General features: G+C 36.4%; 1 protein-coding gene across 3 annotated transcripts in view; it reads right to left on the bottom strand.

The window, feature by feature from the left end:
• Window positions 1-8,697: 8,697 nt before the first annotated feature.
• PIGA (phosphatidylinositol glycan anchor biosynthesis class A) overlaps window positions 8,698-20,591 on the bottom strand; it is a 16,736-nt gene continuing 4,842 nt past the window's right edge. For all 3 annotated transcript variants that reach the window (XM_006164696.3, XM_027766774.1, XM_027766775.1), the window contains 4 exons: window positions 15,611-15,743; window positions 14,723-14,855; window positions 14,357-14,563; window positions 8,698-11,011 (listed from right to left, as the gene is read on the bottom strand). In XM_006164696.3, coding sequence (XP_006164758.1) covers window positions 10,745-11,011; window positions 14,357-14,563; window positions 14,723-14,855; window positions 15,611-15,743 — 740 coding nt within the window. In that variant the 3' untranslated portion in view covers window positions 8,698-10,744. The remainder of the gene's footprint in view (window positions 11,012-14,356; window positions 14,564-14,722; window positions 14,856-15,610; window positions 15,744-20,591) is intronic.

The following is a 20,591-nucleotide window of genomic DNA, read 5'->3' as shown; positions in this document are numbered from 1 at the left end:
TAGTGTAATAGAAAGAAGGCTCCTTTGCAAGGGATTAATATATATTATATGTGTATTAATATACAGAATATACAAGGAAGTTATACAACTCAACAGCAAAAAAAAAATTCAATTTAAAAATATTAGTAAATCGGGATCAGCAGTTAGCGTAATGGCTATGTCGCTGGACTCCCATGTAGTCCACCGGGGTGCGGGTCCCAGGCCCGGAGGAATAAAATCACCGTGGTTCGAGTCCTAGGCCCGGTGGCTTAAACTCACGCCAGGCACGTGTGCGTGTGTGCCCAAGATCCCAAGAGGAGAATGGAGAAGGGATTGTGGTGTGGCCATGCCCCCTGGGGGGTGATTTCTCGCTTTCTATCTCTCTGTTTCTCTCTGTCTGGCGAGCACACGTGCCCTATAGCAAAAACCTCTCAAAAAAAAAAAGAGTAAATGATCTGAACAGGCACTTCTCAAAAGAAGACAAATGAATGTTCAACAAATATGTGGAAAATGCTCAACACTACCAATCAACAGAAAAATGCAAATCAAAACCATAATGAGATACTATCTCATCCCAGTTTTAAATGTTCAAAAAGACTAAAATATGTGGGTGAGAATGTGGGAAAAAAGGGAACTCATACATTTTGGTGAGATTGTAAATTAGTAAAACCACTATGGAAATTAGGATGGAAGTTCCTATAAAAACTAAAAATTGAACTATATCATATGATCAGCAGTCCTAGTACTGGGTATATACCCAAAGGAAAGGAAATCACATAGCTAAGAGATGCTATCTGCACTTCCAGGTCCATTGCAGCACTATTCAAAATAGCTAAGATATATAATCAACCTAAGTGTCCATCAGATGAATTGATAAAGAAAACATGATATGTGAACATACAATGGAATACTATTCAGTCAAAAGAGGGAATATAATCCTGTCATTCATGGCAACATGGATGAGTCTAGAGGACATTATGTTAAATGAAAAAGCCAGGCATGGACGGATAAATACTGCCATATTCTTGTGCATTGAAAGTAAAAAAGTTCATCTCAAAGAAGTAGAGAGCAGAATGGGGTTTACTAGAAGCTGGAAAGAGTAGAGGGAAGGGGAAAATTAGGAGAGTTTTGTTAACAGACATACAATTATAGCGAGCTAGAAGGAATAAGTTATAGTATTCAATAATACTGTACATGCAACGATAATTGTATACATTTCAAATTACCTGGAAGAGAAGATTATGAATGTTCCCAGCACAGAGAAATGATAAATGTTTGAGGTGATGGATATGCTATTTACCCTGATTTGATCATTACACAATGTGTACATGTACCAAAAAAACATAATGTACCCCATAAATAGGTGCAATTTTTACTAGTCAACTAAATAACAATAGTGAAGTTCTTTTGAAAAAGGAAAGAAAACTCTTTTGAACCCACTAGGGGCAGGGACCTTTAGCTGAGCCGGTCGTCCAAACTTAGGAAAAGCCAGAAGGTACATGACATGTGTAACCACTCAGAAGATGGTCTTGACAAGGCGACCAGCAAACTATATAAGAACAGAAGGCTAGGTAGGGGTTTGGACAAGGATGGAACAAAGGCAAGAAGAGTCCTATTAGAATGGAAAGGACAGGAAAAATGATGAGTTGGGCAGAGGCAAGGTTCTAAAATCAAGGTCAGTCCATTGTATTTAGAACAAGGACATGTGATCTCAGGCATAATACTAAGAACGGAACTAATCTTTTAGATTTTGCTTAAAATAGCCTTAAAATTAAAAAGAGGATGCTATAATTCTACAACTTTCTATATGCAATTGTAAAATCTTCCCAATTCTGAAAATGAAGCTTTTTCCCAAATTCAACACAAACTCATCTGACAGCAAAACATATTAGGACTCATTTTAAGTAATTTATTATTTTTATTTGTATTTTCACATAGTGTGAATACTTGTATGTTTGCTATAGAGTGAGCAAAATGTTTGCTTATTGGAAGCAGTTGCAGTTTCCACTAGGACTGTTATACAGTATATACACTATGCAATCTTTCTAACATCCAAAGCTCCTGAATTCTGAAACATGTCTGGCTCAAGGGTTGTGGATAACAGATTATTAACCTGGATCTACACTTTATTTTCACTGAGTTTCATGACCAGGAACTAAATATAGCTTAGTACAAATCAGTAAATGTTGAAAAAATCATACACCATGTCTCTGGTGAAAGATGGTGTCTATAGAAGTATCTACAGGCTGAAGATGTCATGTGGTGAACCAATTGGTGCGCTGGACATAATGCCAAGGGCCAACGACAATGTTTCAAATCTAAAAATGTGTGCATATATAGTATTGACAAAATACACAAAGCTTTTAAAACCAAAACTAGCAACAGCCAAGCAAAGTTTAACTCAACTTTAATGAGTTATCTACAAATGTAGTAAACACAAAGACATATCAAATAATGTATTATGGAATATGAAATTCCAGAATAAAAAAATTTCAAAAAAAAATTTCCAAGACTTTACAGAGCAAAAAATATATATATTCAACGTGATGTTAGGTACGGCTCCCAAAGAAAAGAGTGCCCAGAACCTGCGAAAGGCTATAAACTCCTGTCCTGGCTGAGATTTTTACTGCCCCCCACCTTGTTTTTGACATTGCTGACAAGAGTTTATAGGAATGGAATATGCTAATGAAATCAAGAAATTTAACCTTGGGCTGAGACTTTGGTAAGTCAATTAACTGACTTACTGATTAAATGTCATCTATTTTCCCAACAAACATTTGACTAATGAACAGCAAAGGTGATTTCCAGTTTCATATTCACAAAATTTTGTTTTTGAGTTTTAATAATACATAGTTTTAAGTATATAGCATCAGACTGGTGACAGTGTGAAAAGAAATAAAACACTGTTAGAATCATGTAAAAACTACAGGTTCTGGTTTGTTACTACCTGCATTATTATAAAAAGATTTATTTACAAAGTCTGGATATACTCTTTATTATGTATGTGTAGGTGGATGTGAGAATGTGTGTATACATGCACACATATACATATATAGGAAGGAAATTAAACTGAGAAATATGCACTATTCTCACCCCGCCTGTTAATGATAACTGAAAAATACATTTTGACCTTGTAACACTATACTACCTGTAAGTTAAATATTACCCTAAGAGTCTGGACAAGTAAAGATATTTGAGCTAAAGAGATATTTCTTAAAGAGGTTTGTATTCTGGCTCCAGACACATAGATCTCTCCTGCTATTCTAGCCACTTGTTTTCTATTTCCTTTGGTGATGTAGAAATGGGTTAGGAAAGCCAAAAAAAAAAAACTTTAATTCAAAGCTTGATGAAAAAAAAGGTAGCAAACATTGTCATAAAAATGTTTTTAAAGCCACTAAAAACAGGACCAACTTCCCTGTTGGCTTATGCTCTGTATAAGTTAGATATTTCTTAAATAAAGAGGTTTGTATTCTGGCTCCAGACTTAAATTCAAACTGTGCTTACATGAGTTTTGACTACTGTAAAATCTTTTTTAGATTGTATTTAACTAAAGCCTATGAAGACAGAAATAATGTACACAAACAACAGTAGAAAACATTTTGAACATGTTCTTGCCAATGTTGACTTCATAGGACATCATCTAATTTAAGACATGAGGATGATGTATCTGTGTAAACATCAAGAGTAATACTGAAAATTTTAGAAAGCCCTGCCCAAATTTACAAATTAAATTAGAAAATATCTTTTCAGATCATGCTTAACTCAAAACTAAACACAAGCATTCATAAAAATAAAAAAAAAACAGTGAAGTAACATACCTCCCAGTAATGTGTGACAAATGTAATCCCCAAAAGAAATTTCTTTCCACACTCCGAACCTTCTGACACTTTCTGAAACTTCAAAATTCTTTGCATTTCCCCTAGTTAATTGAAGCATTTCGATATTTTGTCTTTGGAGGTCTTAGTTTTTAGAATAAGATTGGTGTTGTCTAGTGTCTTCCCAGTTGTCTAGTGTATCGGAATCACATAGCATAAGTCTATTTCAAAAGAGAATCCTGGATGCAAATTGAAATGGATACTAGATAAAGAATGATGTAATCCTGGAACCCTAAAAATACATAGGGAAATTCTGAACTCCGTTTAATGAATAAATACTCCTCTATTAAGTGACAATCCATCTGGGGCACGGATATATGATTCATTTACTTTTGTGGCATCTTATGATAATAAAGGTGAATTTTTCCTGAAAGAAATGGAGACTAACCTCTACAAAGCATGAGATTTCAAAATGTCTTCCCCAAATCTTGACACTTCATATTATAATAAAACCTTTGCATGGTGCCACATACAGATTAATTTAGTGAGGGTTTTTTCTGAATAGCAGTAAGTGGTTATGCAATTCCAATTGCAAATGACAGTACAAAAATGATATATATAGCATGCCGTGTTTACTGCTTTAAATCAAATTTGTTGTTCACTCAATTCCCTGAGAAAATTTAGTCTTGTTAGAATTCGTTGTTCGATTAAAAATTAAACCAAATAATCCCATATAAGCAATTCTTTTGGTCAGTAGAAAAGAGGTTTCTCAAAATGCTCTTAGAAAGCCACTACTCTATTTCTCCAATAATTACTGGTAATAGATCTAAATTACAAAAAATCAAAACTGAAAATCCTTCAGAAACTGGTGAAACCAACATCACTTGCTACTTTAAATGACATTGTTTTTTCAAACTAACCCCCGCAAAAGCAAAGCATAAATAAAATATACCCTTCTAAAAATACTACTCACATGAATTTGCTAGGAGGGTTGTTTATGCTTTTCTATTTTATTTTATTTAATTTATTTATTTTTAGTATTGGGAACAAATTCATGTATTTTTACCTGAAATTCCACCATAGATCTCTTCTGCTATTCTAGCCGCTTCTTTTCTATTTCCTTTGACGATATAGAAATGGGTTAGGAGAGCCAAAAACACTTTAATTAAGAGCTTGAAGAAAAAAAAGGTAGCAAACATTGTAATAAAAATATTTTTAAAGCCATAGAAAACAGGATCATCTTTCATTTTGGCTTGCACTCTGTATAGGTTCCTGGGACTGTAAAATTTCACTGAGTTATAATTGGTATCATATGACATCTATTTTAAACCTTCTAGTACTCTGTGCTCCTGTTACCGAGAACTCAGTTTGTAGGTTCTAATCTAACTGATTTGGCGACTGCTTGGACTGACATCCATTGAGATGGTAAATAAACTCAGGGAACCTTCTTAGAGTCCTAGCACCACCACGTTACTCAGCACTAACAAGCAGGATTCATGTTAAACCTTTATCAACCCTATTTTTGCAACATAATGGAGGAAGGCAAGGTTCAAAAGATAAAAGAAACTTGTCTGACACCATGGGGACAAAGTGAGTTATTTGATGTACACACAAAGCAGTACAAGTATACCCTGCATTTCTTGTGGGAAATACTATTCCCTGGAACATTAATTTTCTCTTCATGCTGAGGCTTATGGAGGATTAAGTCCAAATCTAAAATATGATCAGTTTAAAAAGGCTATTTCTCTTCTCAGATTCCACACAAGCAGTAACACCCAGCATCTGTCTTCCTGAGCCTAGTTCCTTTCACTTAACCTAATGTCCTCCAGACTTATCCATGTTACAAATAGCAGGATTTCATTGTTTGTGTGTGTGTGTGTGTCTAAATAATATTCCACTGTGAATATCGACCACATTTTCTTTATCCATTTATTTGTTGAAGGCTACTTTGGTTGCTTCCATATCATGGCTATTGTAGCTAATGCGGTGATAGACATGGGAGGGCAGAGAGCTCTTTGATGTACAGAGGAGAAAGGTGGCTGCAGTGGTGGGGGGAGAGGAGAATGTGGAGATGTTTGTCAAAGGATATATAATTACAATGTGATAGGAGGAATCAATTTCTTTTTTCTTTCTTTTTTTTTTTTTTTTTGAGAGTTTTTTGCTATAAGGCACGTGCGCTCACCAGAAAGACAGAGACAGAGACAGAAAGCAAGAAATCACCCCCCAGAGAGGGATGGCCACGCTGCAATCCCTTCTCCTCCATTCTCCTCTCGGGATCTTGGGCATGCATGCACACACACCCGGTGTGAGTTTAAGCAACCAGGTCCAGGACTCGAACTGCGGTCAACTACATGGGAGTCCAGCGACATAGCCATTACGCCAACTTTTGGTCCTGGAGGAATCAATTTCAAGAGATCTACTTTACAGCAAGGTGACCACAATTAATAACATCTTGTAATGTTGAAAAATGTAAAGAGCATGGATGTTATGCACTCTCACCACAAAAATGTTAACTATGTGAGGTGTGCAACTGCTAATTAGCTAAAGTTAAGGATTCCAGTATATATATAAACACATGTTGTACAAGATAAAAACATACAATGCCATCTATCAATTTAAGAAAAAAATGAAAAAAATAAAGACCAATTACTCTTTCATAAAAGGCCTCTCCTAGTGACAGTGTCAGACCAGAAGATGACTCTCTGAGATCATTTCATACTTGCTGCAGTGTAACAAAGTGTCCCAGCAAGGTTCCTTCCTGATCATTTACTTTCATTTCAAGCTTCAGTAAAGGTCTCTTTCTGGAAAATGTGGGCAATCTTGGATCATGGAAGTCGTAATGAAATGGGTGAAGGAGATTTCATAGGTTCTAGGTGAAGTACCAAAAATTCCATAAATCAGTACCTTCTCTAGTTGGACAACTGTTCACTTATCAGTAGCCAACACAAGTGATAATGATTTAATTTTCCTCAGGTCTCTAAGCACCTAATTTAATTTCACTCTAGGTCTCTACCTTATTCTTGGCTATATTTAGTTTTCTAAATTTCTAAGACATATTGAAAAGATAAGCCAAAATTAAATGATAGGAGATGAAATTAATCTTATTTAATAAATGCTCTATGCAAAAATATAGGAGTTTCTCCTAGAACCCAAACAATTTAGGACTACCTCTGTTAAGAACTGTTTCACCATTACTCCATTACAAAGGCTAATGCATGAGTACAACCCAAGCCACAGTTTATCCATTTCAGTGAATCACAGCATTCTAAAACTCTCAAATTGTTTTTATTCTCGAGGAACAGGTATTAACATGGAAGGTCTACTTTACCAAGTTTTAAGTTATCTGTAGAATGTCAGCGTACAAAGAAAATACATGAATAAAAGTACTTTAGCTCTTTTCATGTTCTCTCTTCAGTTCTACCTTAAGTAGGCAATCTTTTACCCATATCAGAACAGAGATGTCTGAATTATAACATTATTCAATCTTATTTTGGCCTTAATTTTCATTTACAACCTGGCTATTCTGTTTTACAGACCAGAAAAGTTGGCCATAAGAAGCTCAACTCTTTTTATTATTTACATTTAATTACCATGTATCTTTACAGTGGAAGTTCAACTCTTTCAAGGTTCAGATGGATGAACATCTATACTAATTCTGAGAGATCATCTATCAGTACTATGTTTGAGATGGGCATAAAAGGTTATAAGGTTATATATATATCCTTATATATAATGATATATAAGGATAGTTGCTTCACAACATTTCACAGATATAAGCAAGAGTACTAGTGTTTCTCAATCTTGGCATTATTGACATTGTGGGCTAGATGATTCTGTTGCAAGTGGCTATCCAGAGCATTGAATGCTGAGCACCTACCCTGACTTCTGCTTATTTGATGCCAATGCCCTATCCCCACACAGAAAATGTCTCCAGATAATCCCATATAGCCCCTTGGTGGGGGGTGTCAAAATTGCCATCCCAAACCCCAGTTGAGAACCACTGAGCCACCACTAAATATATATGATAAAGAGTAAAGTACAGTCAACTCCCCAAAATACTGTGGAATACAAATCCAATCTGTACAGAATTCTAATTTTCATGATTTCATATAAAAAATCCAGCCATAGGATGATACAATCTAACATCTAGCTACATTCTTTTGAGAATGCAGAGATAGATATAGGCCTTTAAATACTTCACAAAAGTAAACACAGACATGGGGCCAGCAGATGGTGTGGTGGTTGAGGGCACTGGACTCCCACATGGCCGACTAAGGTTTAAGAATTGGACCTAGAGGCTTGCTTTCTCATTTTCCCTCTCTTTCTCGCTCTGTCCCTCTCTGATAAAATTTAAATAAAATAAAGTTAAATAAAATAAAATAATTCTTTTTTTAAAAAAAAGGTAAACACAGACCTATGATACCTTGACTTTGCTAAAATTTTGGGTGTAAGACACATCAAAGCACATGAATGTAGATGAGTGTTTTCCACTGCTGCCACCAAAGAGGGTAGGAGAAAACGGGCTATTGTAAATGAAGTCCCATACATTTCTCTTAAATGAGCTGGCAAGATATAAAGTATGATTATGTAGTTCATACACACAATAGTTTGTAAATGTATTCGTTTGTCTCATGTGATAACTCTAGTGTCAAAAACAAGGGTGTGTTTGGATCAGGAAATAAAGGCACAATTGAATCTGCTGTTCCCTGAGTCAAAGAGAGAATATATTCTAGAAATATAGACAACGGAGCAATTCATCATCTGATGGATATTTCCTTTTAGTAACAGACCAAGCAACACATTAAATTGCAGGAAAAGCAAGTGTGTGTGTGGAGCGGCAACCACATTCCATCAGTAAATAATCTGTTCATAAAACAAGACAAACTCAGAAAATTGTCAAAATGTCATTCTGGTCTTTATTTTTGGACATGTAGCATGTTTTAACAAGTCAGTTTTACATGTGCAATGCTTTGCAACATTAAAAGAAGTACAATATATTTTTCATAAATTCCATCACTGTAAGTTCACTTTCAAATAAATGTAAGTAGCAGGGTAGAACAATGTGTTTCCACATACTGCCCAGTGCAACACTGACAGTTACATTTAAGGTATCCAGGAAGCCTGAAAATTAAGATTTATATAAAACAAATAACTTATTTCTTTCTTTAAATGGGAAAAATAGAAAATAATTGTAACTTGCAAACTACTTGTTTTTCATGCAAAGACAACTTACTTTAAATTCTATTTCCATCTTAAATGACAATTTTGAAATAAATTAAGAAGCAAACATAAAAGTAGTAGTATATCTTTAAAAACTGCAGAGTAGAATCAATAAAACCAAATATTACAGTTGCTCACTTTATCATGAATATTGGCACTGTTTATTTCATACTTTTATCTCAGTTTCTAGCATAAAAATCCCAATAAGACTGAATGGTCTAGGTCGGTCCATTTTTCTCTAACAAAATAAACCCCAACTTCTTAGATTTTAAAGATTACACTCTTATATTTGTGACTTAGTACAAACAAAACACAGATATATTTCTTTAATATCAGTGGCAACCAGTTAATAGGCATGTTAAGATACTTTTTAAAATGTGAGAAGTTTTGTGAATGTTTTCATTTTTAAAAAAGTCCTGTACAGAATCACAATACTGATGAATCTATCTAGTGCACTCACAAGTGCCTCATTGTTTTGATTTCACAGTCCTTTTCTCACAAAAATGTATTCTATAGAGTTCAAAGAATTACTAATACACACCATGTGGAAATTTGGGGTTAAAAAACCCATGGCTCTAGGCAACAACAAGTACAGTTAATAACATCCACCCACAAAGACACCTGTTCCTATCATTTCCAGACTGTTTCTTATAAGTAAAACATCATGGAGTCAAGCCTTTTGCACACTGACAATACTTATCAGACATCAGCTAGGCCACAGTAAAGAGTAGTGACTTGTATCAAAAGGACAGGGTAGCAGCTGGTTTTGAGATGGCACACCTTGTACATTCTGTTCAGAAAACACGAAGGCATTCACAGAGGACTAAATTATGCACTGAAAAACGTGGAGGGTTTCTCTGCACTATCATCAACAGTGATATCGGTCCCTAGTATTTAAAAAGCAAAAAGTACCTTTATAAACACAACTAAGGACGAAGGCTCTACCTAGGAGAATGCACACAACAGGATGAAAGAAGCACTCAGAGTACGCCGGTGATCTCTTCCTGGCATTAACTAGCATGAGCATTTCTGGCATGTTGGGGATTTTATTGTTTCATGTCAACTGTGACTACAATGAAGAAGTCACTGGAGTGCTAAACAAAGAGCAAATGCACCCCTGGCCTTAACAGCAGGGAGTACCTAGTTCAACATTCTATACATAGCGGGTACTCAAAACATGCTGGCAACTAACACATCATCTTAGTCAAGGAATCTGATTACATGTAACACTTATTGACTGGACTTGATCAATGTTTAAGAACATGACTTCAATGTCTAATAAATGTATATGAACATGACTTAAAACTAGTTCATATAGTTGTTGTACTTTCCTAAAGAAAATTTGTAAACATCTGGTGAATGTCTAATTAATGCTATAACGTTAAAAACTGGCCAAAAAATGCCCAGAAAACGTTTGGCCCTTCAGCACCCAAAGCTCTCAAAATATAATGTTAAAACATCTCTGCTAGAAGGATTTCAGTAGTCTGAAAAATTTCATACCTGAGTGGCTTATATGTTCTCTCCTAAATTTTAAATAAGTGCAAGGAGTTTCTACACTCAGGAATTGCATAAGTTATCGTTCCTCAAAATAAAACATTGAATGATATAGAGGTAGCATAACTTACTAAATAAACTGTAAAAAACAAAAAACCCAAAAAAAGCAAGGTTATTTCCAATAGTCTTAATAGAGCTAATATAAATGTTTAAAATCTTACAATCCAGGCTTTCTCCTACCTGGTTTTAGACAGCTCATTATTCTCACTCTCCTTTTTACTGTGAGGATATTGATGAGTCCAGGCACCCTGTGGCCCAGTGGCATCTATTGCAATATCAATGACAGAATCTGGAGTTATCCATCGCAAGAAAATGAGGAAGAGAAAGTTGAACACAGCCAGCAAAGCAAAAATGTAGCCTGTTACTGGGCCGCAGTGAGAGATGAGTCTGTCCAGTCGTCTGTCCATCGGTAACACGGCTTCCCCTGCCACCCGATCATACACCTGGTGGGAAAGAAGACAGAGAATGAGTGCTCTGACCCACACTGCATGTCCCACGATTAACAACAACCTGCCCTGATCAAGGACCTTTTATGAATATATGCAAATAAGAGTTGTTGGTCTTTTCTTTTGTTGCTATTGTCATAGAAATGGCATCCTTGGGACCAGCAGTTAGCGTAATGGCTATGTCGCTGGACTCCCATGTAGTCGACTGCGGTTCGAGTCCCGGACCTGGTGGCTTAAAAAACTCACGCCAGGCACATGTGCATGCGTGCCCAAGATCCTGAGAGGAGAATGGAGGAGAAGGGACTGCGGCGTGGCCTTCCCCCCGGGAGGTGATTTCTCACTTTCTGTCTGGCGAGTGCACACGCCCTATAGCAAAAACCTCTTCAAAAGAAAGAGAAATAAAAAAGAAATAGCGCCCTTACTGAATTCACTCACAATATCATTACCATTTAATCCAACACTCATTGGGCACTTATTCTGGGCAAAACCCTGGGCTAGACACTGTATGATGGAGAGTAAGCCATGGCTTGTGTCCCTAGGAGATCACTACCTATTTTGGCCCATTACTGGAATTCCAAAGTCCTGCAAAGTCTGAATAGCACTTCAGGTCACTGCTGCAGGGGCAGTATTGGATTTAGCAGTGACTTCAGCAGGGCTGAAACAGGATTGGCCTTTAAGATGCCTGGACTTGGCTGAGACAACTCTCACAGGCACCTGGCAGACACTGACAACAATGAGATAGCTAGGATCTAGTGCTTCTAGGGACACAGAGGCTCTTCTTTCAACAGTCACTTGAGACAGTCCATTTTGCTAAGTGTGGATGGTGAGGACACACAGATACATTTCATACATTTTGGGGAAATTTTAGTACATGGGATAGATCAGACACTTGCAAATAAACTTAGTGTTCAGATTTGGGAGCAGGTGGCTTGCTTTTTAAGATACTGCTAACTGCTAAACTCAAAAAAAAAAAAAAACCACAAAGATCTTTACAGACACTAATTTAGAAGGCATCTGATGGGTCAACATTCTCATTTTATCATTGCATTTGGGCATTACTTATGCTCAGTCTGATACCTCAAACCTATAAAACTATTTCCTTTTGAACTCAATAGTTACAGCATGCTGTACCAGTTCTGTAGGTCAATGGCTTTGAAAGGTACAGGATGTTTTCATCTACTTCTTCTACCCTGAACGCATTTTGAGTACAAACTTCCTGATCAGAATTACGTCGAAAATTATGCTGAGACTGGTTAGTTGGCACAACTAAACTAAGAGGAAGGAGTTGAAAAGAATCCAAAGGTCCTAGAATTAAAAGAGCAACTACAAACAGACCTAGGTCGATTAGTTTATGATTACAAGTGATAAAATAAAAACTTACTACTATAAAGAATGTTAGGGATGACAATCTGTTATAGGCAGGACTTACTTTTTTTCCAAATGTGTACCACAAATCATCAAAGTGTATAAAACAGAAAAATATTTACTATTACTTTAGGCATACCTAAAAGAAGATAATGTGGTTACAAAACAAAAATTGAATAAAAAACCCAACATAAAAATATCCTGATTAGCTCCTTCAACAAAATCTGACAAACTGTTCCTATAGTTCTTTCTCTCCCTGAAATTAATACCTATGACAGCCCAGACTCCTGAGGTATATATGATATCAACTGAGGTCAAGTCACAATTTATAGAGTTATGGCTCTCAATGAGTGTGAAGGTCAGGGTAATATGACCAAAAAATACTATCAAACCAAATTTCCCTGTTGACCATACCCCAAATTCCATCTCTGCTTTCAAAGGGTCATATTAGAATCCGGGGAGGGACCGGATGCAGAAGACATAAAGATGGAGTCTATGGGGTCTGACAACGTTACATAAGTGCCTCTGATGCACACTGCCAACAAGTCGTGTTGGAGTCCAACTTCCAAGGGAAAAGGTAGCTATTTCATAGGGATGGAGAGATGACCAGACTTCCAGAAGGTTAGGATGTCTCAGAGATACTTTAGTAAAAAAATGTGGCATTATTTCAAACACCTTATATTTCAATGGAAATGTACTATATATGATAATGTTTAGAGATCAGCGTTTTTTGAACTTACATTCAAATATGAGTTCATCTTAATGTTCTGGAATTTAAATTCGAACCAAATGAGCAAGACTTTCAGTAAAAACACTATTTTGTCTTAAGCTCCATCTTGCTCTCTATTCCAGGCTGGACACTTACTCTGCTGACCACACTAAGGGGAGCAAGCACCACTCAAAGCTACTACCTTCTCCATGCTCCACTTGGCTGACTTTCTGCTTCACACTTTCTACAAGCTAAGAAGCTAAGCTGTTTCCGTTCATCCTGTTACATGGTTAATAAGAGGTATGCGAGAAGTCATGAGAGGTCATAAGGATACTAAGTAGAATAAATGAAGTGCCTAACTCAAAGTCAGCAAGCACTTTCCACAATTGCACTCTGACGCCCAAGGGTGTTATTCTATTTCCTGCATCTGTCCTTTCAGGAATTCTCTATTGCTGCTTTTTATTTGTGACCTTCCCCCCAACTTTTGTTGCATACATTTTTAATTCTATCTTATAATGTTCTCAATCAGCCCAAAGATGCAAAAATTCTTTTTCCTACAGAATAATCGCAGTAGTTAGCAAAAGTGCCCAAAGAAGTTCAGGAAGTAGCCTGAATTAAATATTCATAAGTTATAAAGTTGCCAGAATTGGCAAAACCAGGTATTTGCTAACAGACCTATCTGCTTTAGAATTATAAACAGCCTCAAGAAAATGTCCTAAGAGTAGATTTTAATATTAGTTTTAACTCTAATTGCTGTGACTCCTAGAAAATTTTGTAATTCCTTTTTTTTAGATTTTACTTCTCTACTTCCTCCACAAGAGACAGACTATCAGAGACAGGCAACACTAACAGGGTCCTCACACCATGATCCACCTCCAGCCCTAGTCTGCCCAGCTTACAGCACACGTATACATGCCCAATGCACACAGAGAGGTTTAGGACGTGAACCTAGGGCCTTCTCCTGTGGATCCAGTTGTACCGTCCCAGCACTACTTTCTGGATCCATATAATTTTATAACTTCCTTATGTCACTTTAATGAGGGGCTACATGATATTGTTGCTATTTTAGGGTATCAAATGCAATGACCTAAGTTGAAATTTAGCCCAGCATATGTACCCAAAGTAATACACAGTCTGTTTTCACTCTGAAGGGATTTCACAAACTTAAGCAACAGAAATGGTAAACCTATATGTAAGAAGAAAGCAAACATCTACAAAACACATTAAGGAAGAAGTCAGACACAATCTTTTCTCAGCATGTGACATACTTTTTCAGTTCTCTCCGCAACATTCCTCCAGGTATAGAAAGTCTTTACTATGTTATGGATATGTTCTGGAGTTGGCAATGCCCCCGACTTCAGTTGAAGAATAGCTTTTTCCAGTCCTTCACACAAAGATTTTACTGAAGGCTCACATAAAATAATGAGATTTTCTGGAAGCACCTCAGGAATTCCACCAACCCTGGTACTTACAACCTTCAAAAGAAAAAAGAATATGTGATCCACCATAATCATACCTCAAGAAAACAAACAAACCAAGTTGTAAAACATTATGGAATTTATCACATTATGTTTTAAGATACAACTGTAGAAATCCCAACAACATAAACCCTCAAATCCCACAAAGCTCTTTACCTGTAAACCACAACTGGCTGCTTCCACGATCGCCATGCAGAATGCTTCAGTAAGGGAGGTATTCAGAAAGATATGTCCTTGAACTAAGACATTTCTAACACCCTTGTGTTCTAAAGCTCCCAAAAGACGCACCCTGAGTTTTTTAAATGAGAGGGGAAGAAAAAAGTAAAAAATTATGCTATGAAAGAAATTTAACTTCTATATAAGCCAAAGTGACTGTATTATACTTAGGTTCTTATTGATGCTATTGTTTTCTGCCTCAAAAGATTAGTATCATCAAACACTTATCTCAAAGAAAAGCCTTATAAAGCTGTTGGGTTAAAATGCATACAACTAACATTTCTTATTTTTGTTGCATGTATCAAATTCCATATTCTCCAAAACTAGTTTGCATGTAGTGAAAATATTACTATGCTTGGACAATTAAATGTTCAAGTGTCACTTCTAAACAGGGAAATGACCCTTTTACAATTGATGCTTTTCATGTATACATCCCACAAAATATCTAAGTTACAGAGGAAGAGATCTGTCCAAATCTATACATGCAGAGCATTTTACATTATTTCAACCATGCTATTTAAGTCATAACACAGCATGGCTTGGAAATCTGCAAACATTTCCAATCCAAGTAGTAGCTTTTTGGTGCCTTTCATAAAGTCTCCAGCAACTGCTCCCCCAAAGTCAAATAACATTGAGCTAATGAGAAAAGCAAAACTGAATTCCTTAACTAGGTCTTTCTATTTTATATGAATTGTTAAAAAACAGAGCTTGTGTTACATCTTTATATCATTACATGAAAGAGAAGCAATACACCTGAGGCAGGTGTGGATACCACACCGAGAATAGCTAAGGAAGTTTCTTGCTTCAGGCAACACGAAGTCACTGTACCTGTCATGGAGCTGATATCTTTCCCGTACTTCTTCTAGAATGATTCTCTTTGGTCCTTCTCCTCCAATTATGAAATTTAAATCTGGGTATTTCTGACAGAGTTCAGGTATTATACCACTTAGCAAATCGGTCCCTGGAAATGTAAAATAAAGTTAAACGTTGGAGATAATACTTAAATTTTGTTTTGAAAAAAGAACTCTTTAGAACTACTGGGAATCCACTCACTTTGAAAGGTAATGGCTATGTTCTCTAAAGTAGAGAAACTGACCCACTTAAACCTTCCCCAAGAGAGTGAGATCATTCATAAACTGCCAGTGCCTCTCACCCTCAATTTGCAATTCTTGAAGACATAGACCTTGACACTCATTGTTACCTTCCATGTACCCTAAACATTGACTATTGTTTCATTTCATCACACTGTTCACAAGTTACTCACTTGTGCTTACACATTGCCTACTTCAAAAAAAGGTATTTATGGTAGCTATAGTTTGAATTAGTCTCTCTAGATCAGAACAGTTGACAAGAGATCTATGTCTTGCCCCAGCTTTTTTTACGAGCAAGCATTTGATCATGGGAACATTTCTTGATCTATGAAATGAAGAAACCTATGTACCTAATGTTCAAGGTCATTTTCAGCTTTAAAATTCTATCAGTCCATGATTCTATTTCCTGCTCTAAGGGCTGAGCACCAAAGCTTAACTGCTATCTCCACTTTGTTCAAAATGCAGTTTGTACAGAGAGCTTTGCATGAACACCACGGTACTAGCAATATTTAAAAGAACAGTCCATTCAAACCAGCTATAGCCCATTCCCTGGAATGGGAAGAAGTGACAGTGGCAGGATCTCAACTGTCAGATCACTGGAGTCAATGGCACAAAAAGATGGATTTTAATTCCTTTTATAAAACAAAATAAGATGATTCTCTTATAATAGCATGTAAATACAACTTCAGATAATATAAAGCGATAAAATAAATCATGCCCTATTACTGTGAAAAAGTTAGTGGCTATCCAAAATGATAACAATGTTGCCACTATTTGGGAATTTAGTTCATTAACAAATACAAATTATATAGATTCAAAAGTAAAAGTAAACCTTAAATTATTCACTTTGAGCTAAGTTTATTGATTTAAAAAATGCATACAAACCCACACAAACATGTGCACATGTGTGCACACACACAGAGAATTGCATTTCTTACATTGATCTTCCCAATAATGGGAAGATTTAATTATAAAATAGATGGTTGGAGAAGTAACCATGCCATTTTTATTTAATTATGCAAAGTAGGAGTCATTAAATAAAACTCTGCTGGTACCTCCAAAATATGACCGAATATAACAAAAACAAACTTACATGCAGTTTTTCTGAATTGGGAAGGCTTCTCATAAAACCTTAGCTATCTGTGTTTTGAGTCTGTTACCAAATCCATCCACTTGGATCTGTTACCAAATCCATCCATTCATTCCTAGATGAACCTAAAAGGGCCTTAATGACAGTTCTTAACATTTAGGTTCCTTCAATTTCTTCCTTTCATTTTCTTTCTTTTCCTCTCTTTTTCCCTTTCTAACAATGGTTAAGAGCCAATTCTTCAAAGAAACAAAAAACAACACAAAGCAGTAATTATAGTTGCTGATAATAGCTACCATTTACTAAATATTTAATTCCAGGCAATATGCTTCAGATGTAGTATGTCATTGAGGCCTGACAACTACCTTATATGAAATGGAACTCATTAATGTCACCAGTGATATATATTATTCTAAAAATAAAGGGTCCTCCTCCCAAACTATTAAAAAAAGTGACTCTGGTACCTCTAAGAAGAGTTTAATGCAATGAAACACAGATACTCAATTGCCATATTCACCAAAAAAAAATAGACAAGGAAAATTCTTGATTCAAACTGCTTTTAAAGCTGAGTCTAGGAGCAGTAGGTAGTGTGGTGGTTAAGGCGCTGGATCTCACATGGCCAACTGAGGGGTTCAAGTCTCTGATCCATGGCTTGAAAAACATGCCGGGTGTACGTGCATACATGCCCAAAACCCTAAGAAGAAAATGAAGAAGGGATTTCGGCATGTGGCTATCCCCTGTTGGGGATGATTTCTCACTGCCCGCTATCCCGTCTGTCTCTGGCAAGTGCACAAGCCCTATAGGAAAAATTAAAACACACACACAAAAAACAAAAAAACCCTGTATGACAATGTTTTAATTTGATCTTCTGATCTACACATAGGATAAAAGTGGCTGGGCTATGGGTAAGGAACAGGAGACCTTAACTTAAGCGCCAGACTCATGTTTGCCATCTGATACCTACTGTGTAACCTGGGTGAGCTACTTACCCTCTCAGAGACTCAGTTTCTTTGTCTGTTACATGCAGATAATATCTACACTACAGTTGTTGAGAGGGTCAAGTGAGGTACTGTACCATGCACAGGCTTTATCAATTACAGAATACAAATGTAAATTTTCATTACCATTAAAGCAAAAAGAAGGGCATGCCTGCATACCACAGAGCACTGGGAACCCTGACTGAGCACAGCACTCAGGAGAGGGGGCTCAGGATGAAGTCAACAGGAGACTTGGGCAACGAGAATTCTGATGTTTCCTGTCTGTGTTAATACATTCCAGTGGGCCTTTGATATCTGAGCCAATGAATACCTCCTGAGGAAATTAATTTATTAATAAGGAATGAACCACTAATACAACTACTCACTTCAGGACTATAGATGTGGCTGTTCCTTCACAGAACGTTACTTTGTGTGCACAGTGCCTGGCGTAAGGCAGGGTTCAATAGATATGGGTGGACCTAGTAAACTGAAAACAGAAAAAGCCATGCTTTCATTGTTAGTGGTTAGCATGGCTGGTTAAAATAGCACATTAGTGAAGTAAAGGTCATGAGTTTAATCTCTGTGTAAGGACAGGCACTCCTCACTTAACAACCAAGTTCATATGACTAGGTCATTAAGTGAATTGGTCTAAGCACGGAGCTTAAAGGCGGATGTCTTATGGCATGTCATGGCACCATAGAATATGTATTTTTCAATAAATATGATGTGACATCATTCTAGAAAAATGTAATTCTTTCCTCACAGTAAGCAAACATTAGATAAGTGCCAGAAAGTGGCAAGACATACCATAATATAAATCAGGCATAATCATTTTTATTGATTCTGAATACTAAAATGGGTACATAATAAAGTACAAGTTTATAACAAAATACGTAGTTTTGCATGTTTGCAAATGCTTCATGTAGTAAAAGCTAACTGACTGTGGGAACAAGACTGAGAAAGGGGATTCTCGAGACTCACACAGACTGAGAGAGATGAGTCCCCATGGTAGAGAACTGGTCATGAGTCAGTGGTCATTAAACAGGTAGGTTGTTAAGTGAGGAGTGGCTGTAGTTGACTTTGCTGATCCTCGATCTCACATGCATCAAACTCTCTCTTAGCTAGCTATCTCACAAAGGTATATACTATTTGATTAAAAACTAAATTGGGCACATTTTCTAAGTTACAAGAACAAATGTATCACTTATATCCCAAAAGAGATTTGGAATACAGAATACCGATCCATTTACATATTCTTGATTAAAGGATGAAAGCACACTATTGCCTAAAGCCCTGAAAATGCAGCTCAGTAAAAGTTTTATCACCAACGTCCACTTAAATGGGCTGCTGGGACAACCAAGGCTCTCCATTCCAAATATAAATGATACCAACCAAGGCACATATCTATACTTTAGGCCACTCCCTAGCATACTGGCACAGTGCTAAGCTTTATGCTTGCCAAGAATCATTTACATTTGTTCACATATTTATTTGATGCCAGTTACACTTCTCAGTGCACTGGTAGTTTAAATACCACATAAACTTACAAAATGAGTTCCTACAAAAATTGGCTGGTTTGAAAAATACAATAAAGTCATAGAAAAAAAGTTGTCAGATGAGGTGTCCCAAATCTCTGTATAAAATTGAAGACAAGTTAAAAATCCAGAAGCACATTGCTTCATATTCCTTCAGGTTCCTGCCACACTTAAACCTGTAAGAGGCAATGGTAGATTATGCTTTATGAAGGTCACTGTACAAGATGATGCAACTGAAACGAGTGGACCAGTACTCAAGTCCTATAGCCCTACATCCAAGTACTAGCAATTCAGCGTGTATGAATGATATTTTGGGTAAAATTCAAATAAAAAGGGTATGTATTTTTTTATAATGATCCCCTACTTTAAGTGACATTTTGACTACTAAACAGGTTTTCAAACAGCATCCAGCAAACTATATTTTTAATAATCAGACTATTTCAGATTCTTGGTAAACAAGTGTCAACAAATTCTATTGTAGTCTCCATTAATTGCTGCAAAGGCACCTGAAACACCTTTTGGGACTAGCAGACACTTATCAAGTACAAGCTGGGCTAAGTACTTTACAGACACTATTACTGAATTCTCAAGAGTTTTCCATCGTTGCTGAAATTACACCAATGAAAAAACTGACTTAGGGACATTAAGTAACTTGTCCTCTATCACACAACAGAACAGAGCAAGGATCTGACCCCAAGCCATCTAATCCCTTTTGCTTTACCACTTACCTGTCCATATGTCATGAGTGTCATACACATGATTAGATGAAACAAGCTACAAAGCAGCATTGTATAGAACAAGATTCTCAGTATATGTATGCATATATATAAAAAAACAGGAAATCTATAAATCACAGTATTCACTAGGGTCACCTCTGAATAATACAATTACAGCTAGTTTTAAGGTTTTTTTCCCGTGTTTTTCTTAGTTTTCAAAGTATCTATGATGACTAAACATTACTTTTGCAATCAGAAAGAAAAGGCCATGTGTTAGGTTTTGTCCTTCTTACCACATGTGCAGGGTCGTTTCAATTTTTAAAAAGATCTGATCGATTAAACTGCACCAAGTTGCTGCTTTTTTTTTTTTTTTTTTGAACTTTTAAAATATAAAAGGTTGGGG

This window comes from Tupaia chinensis, unplaced genomic scaffold (assembly GCF_000334495.1).
Source record: "Tupaia chinensis unplaced genomic scaffold, TupChi_1.0 Scaffold143678_1, whole genome shotgun sequence".
Classification (NCBI taxonomy): Eukaryota; Metazoa; Chordata; class Mammalia; order Scandentia; family Tupaiidae; genus Tupaia; species Tupaia belangeri.
This window is presented reverse-complemented; position numbering and strand designations above follow the sequence as displayed.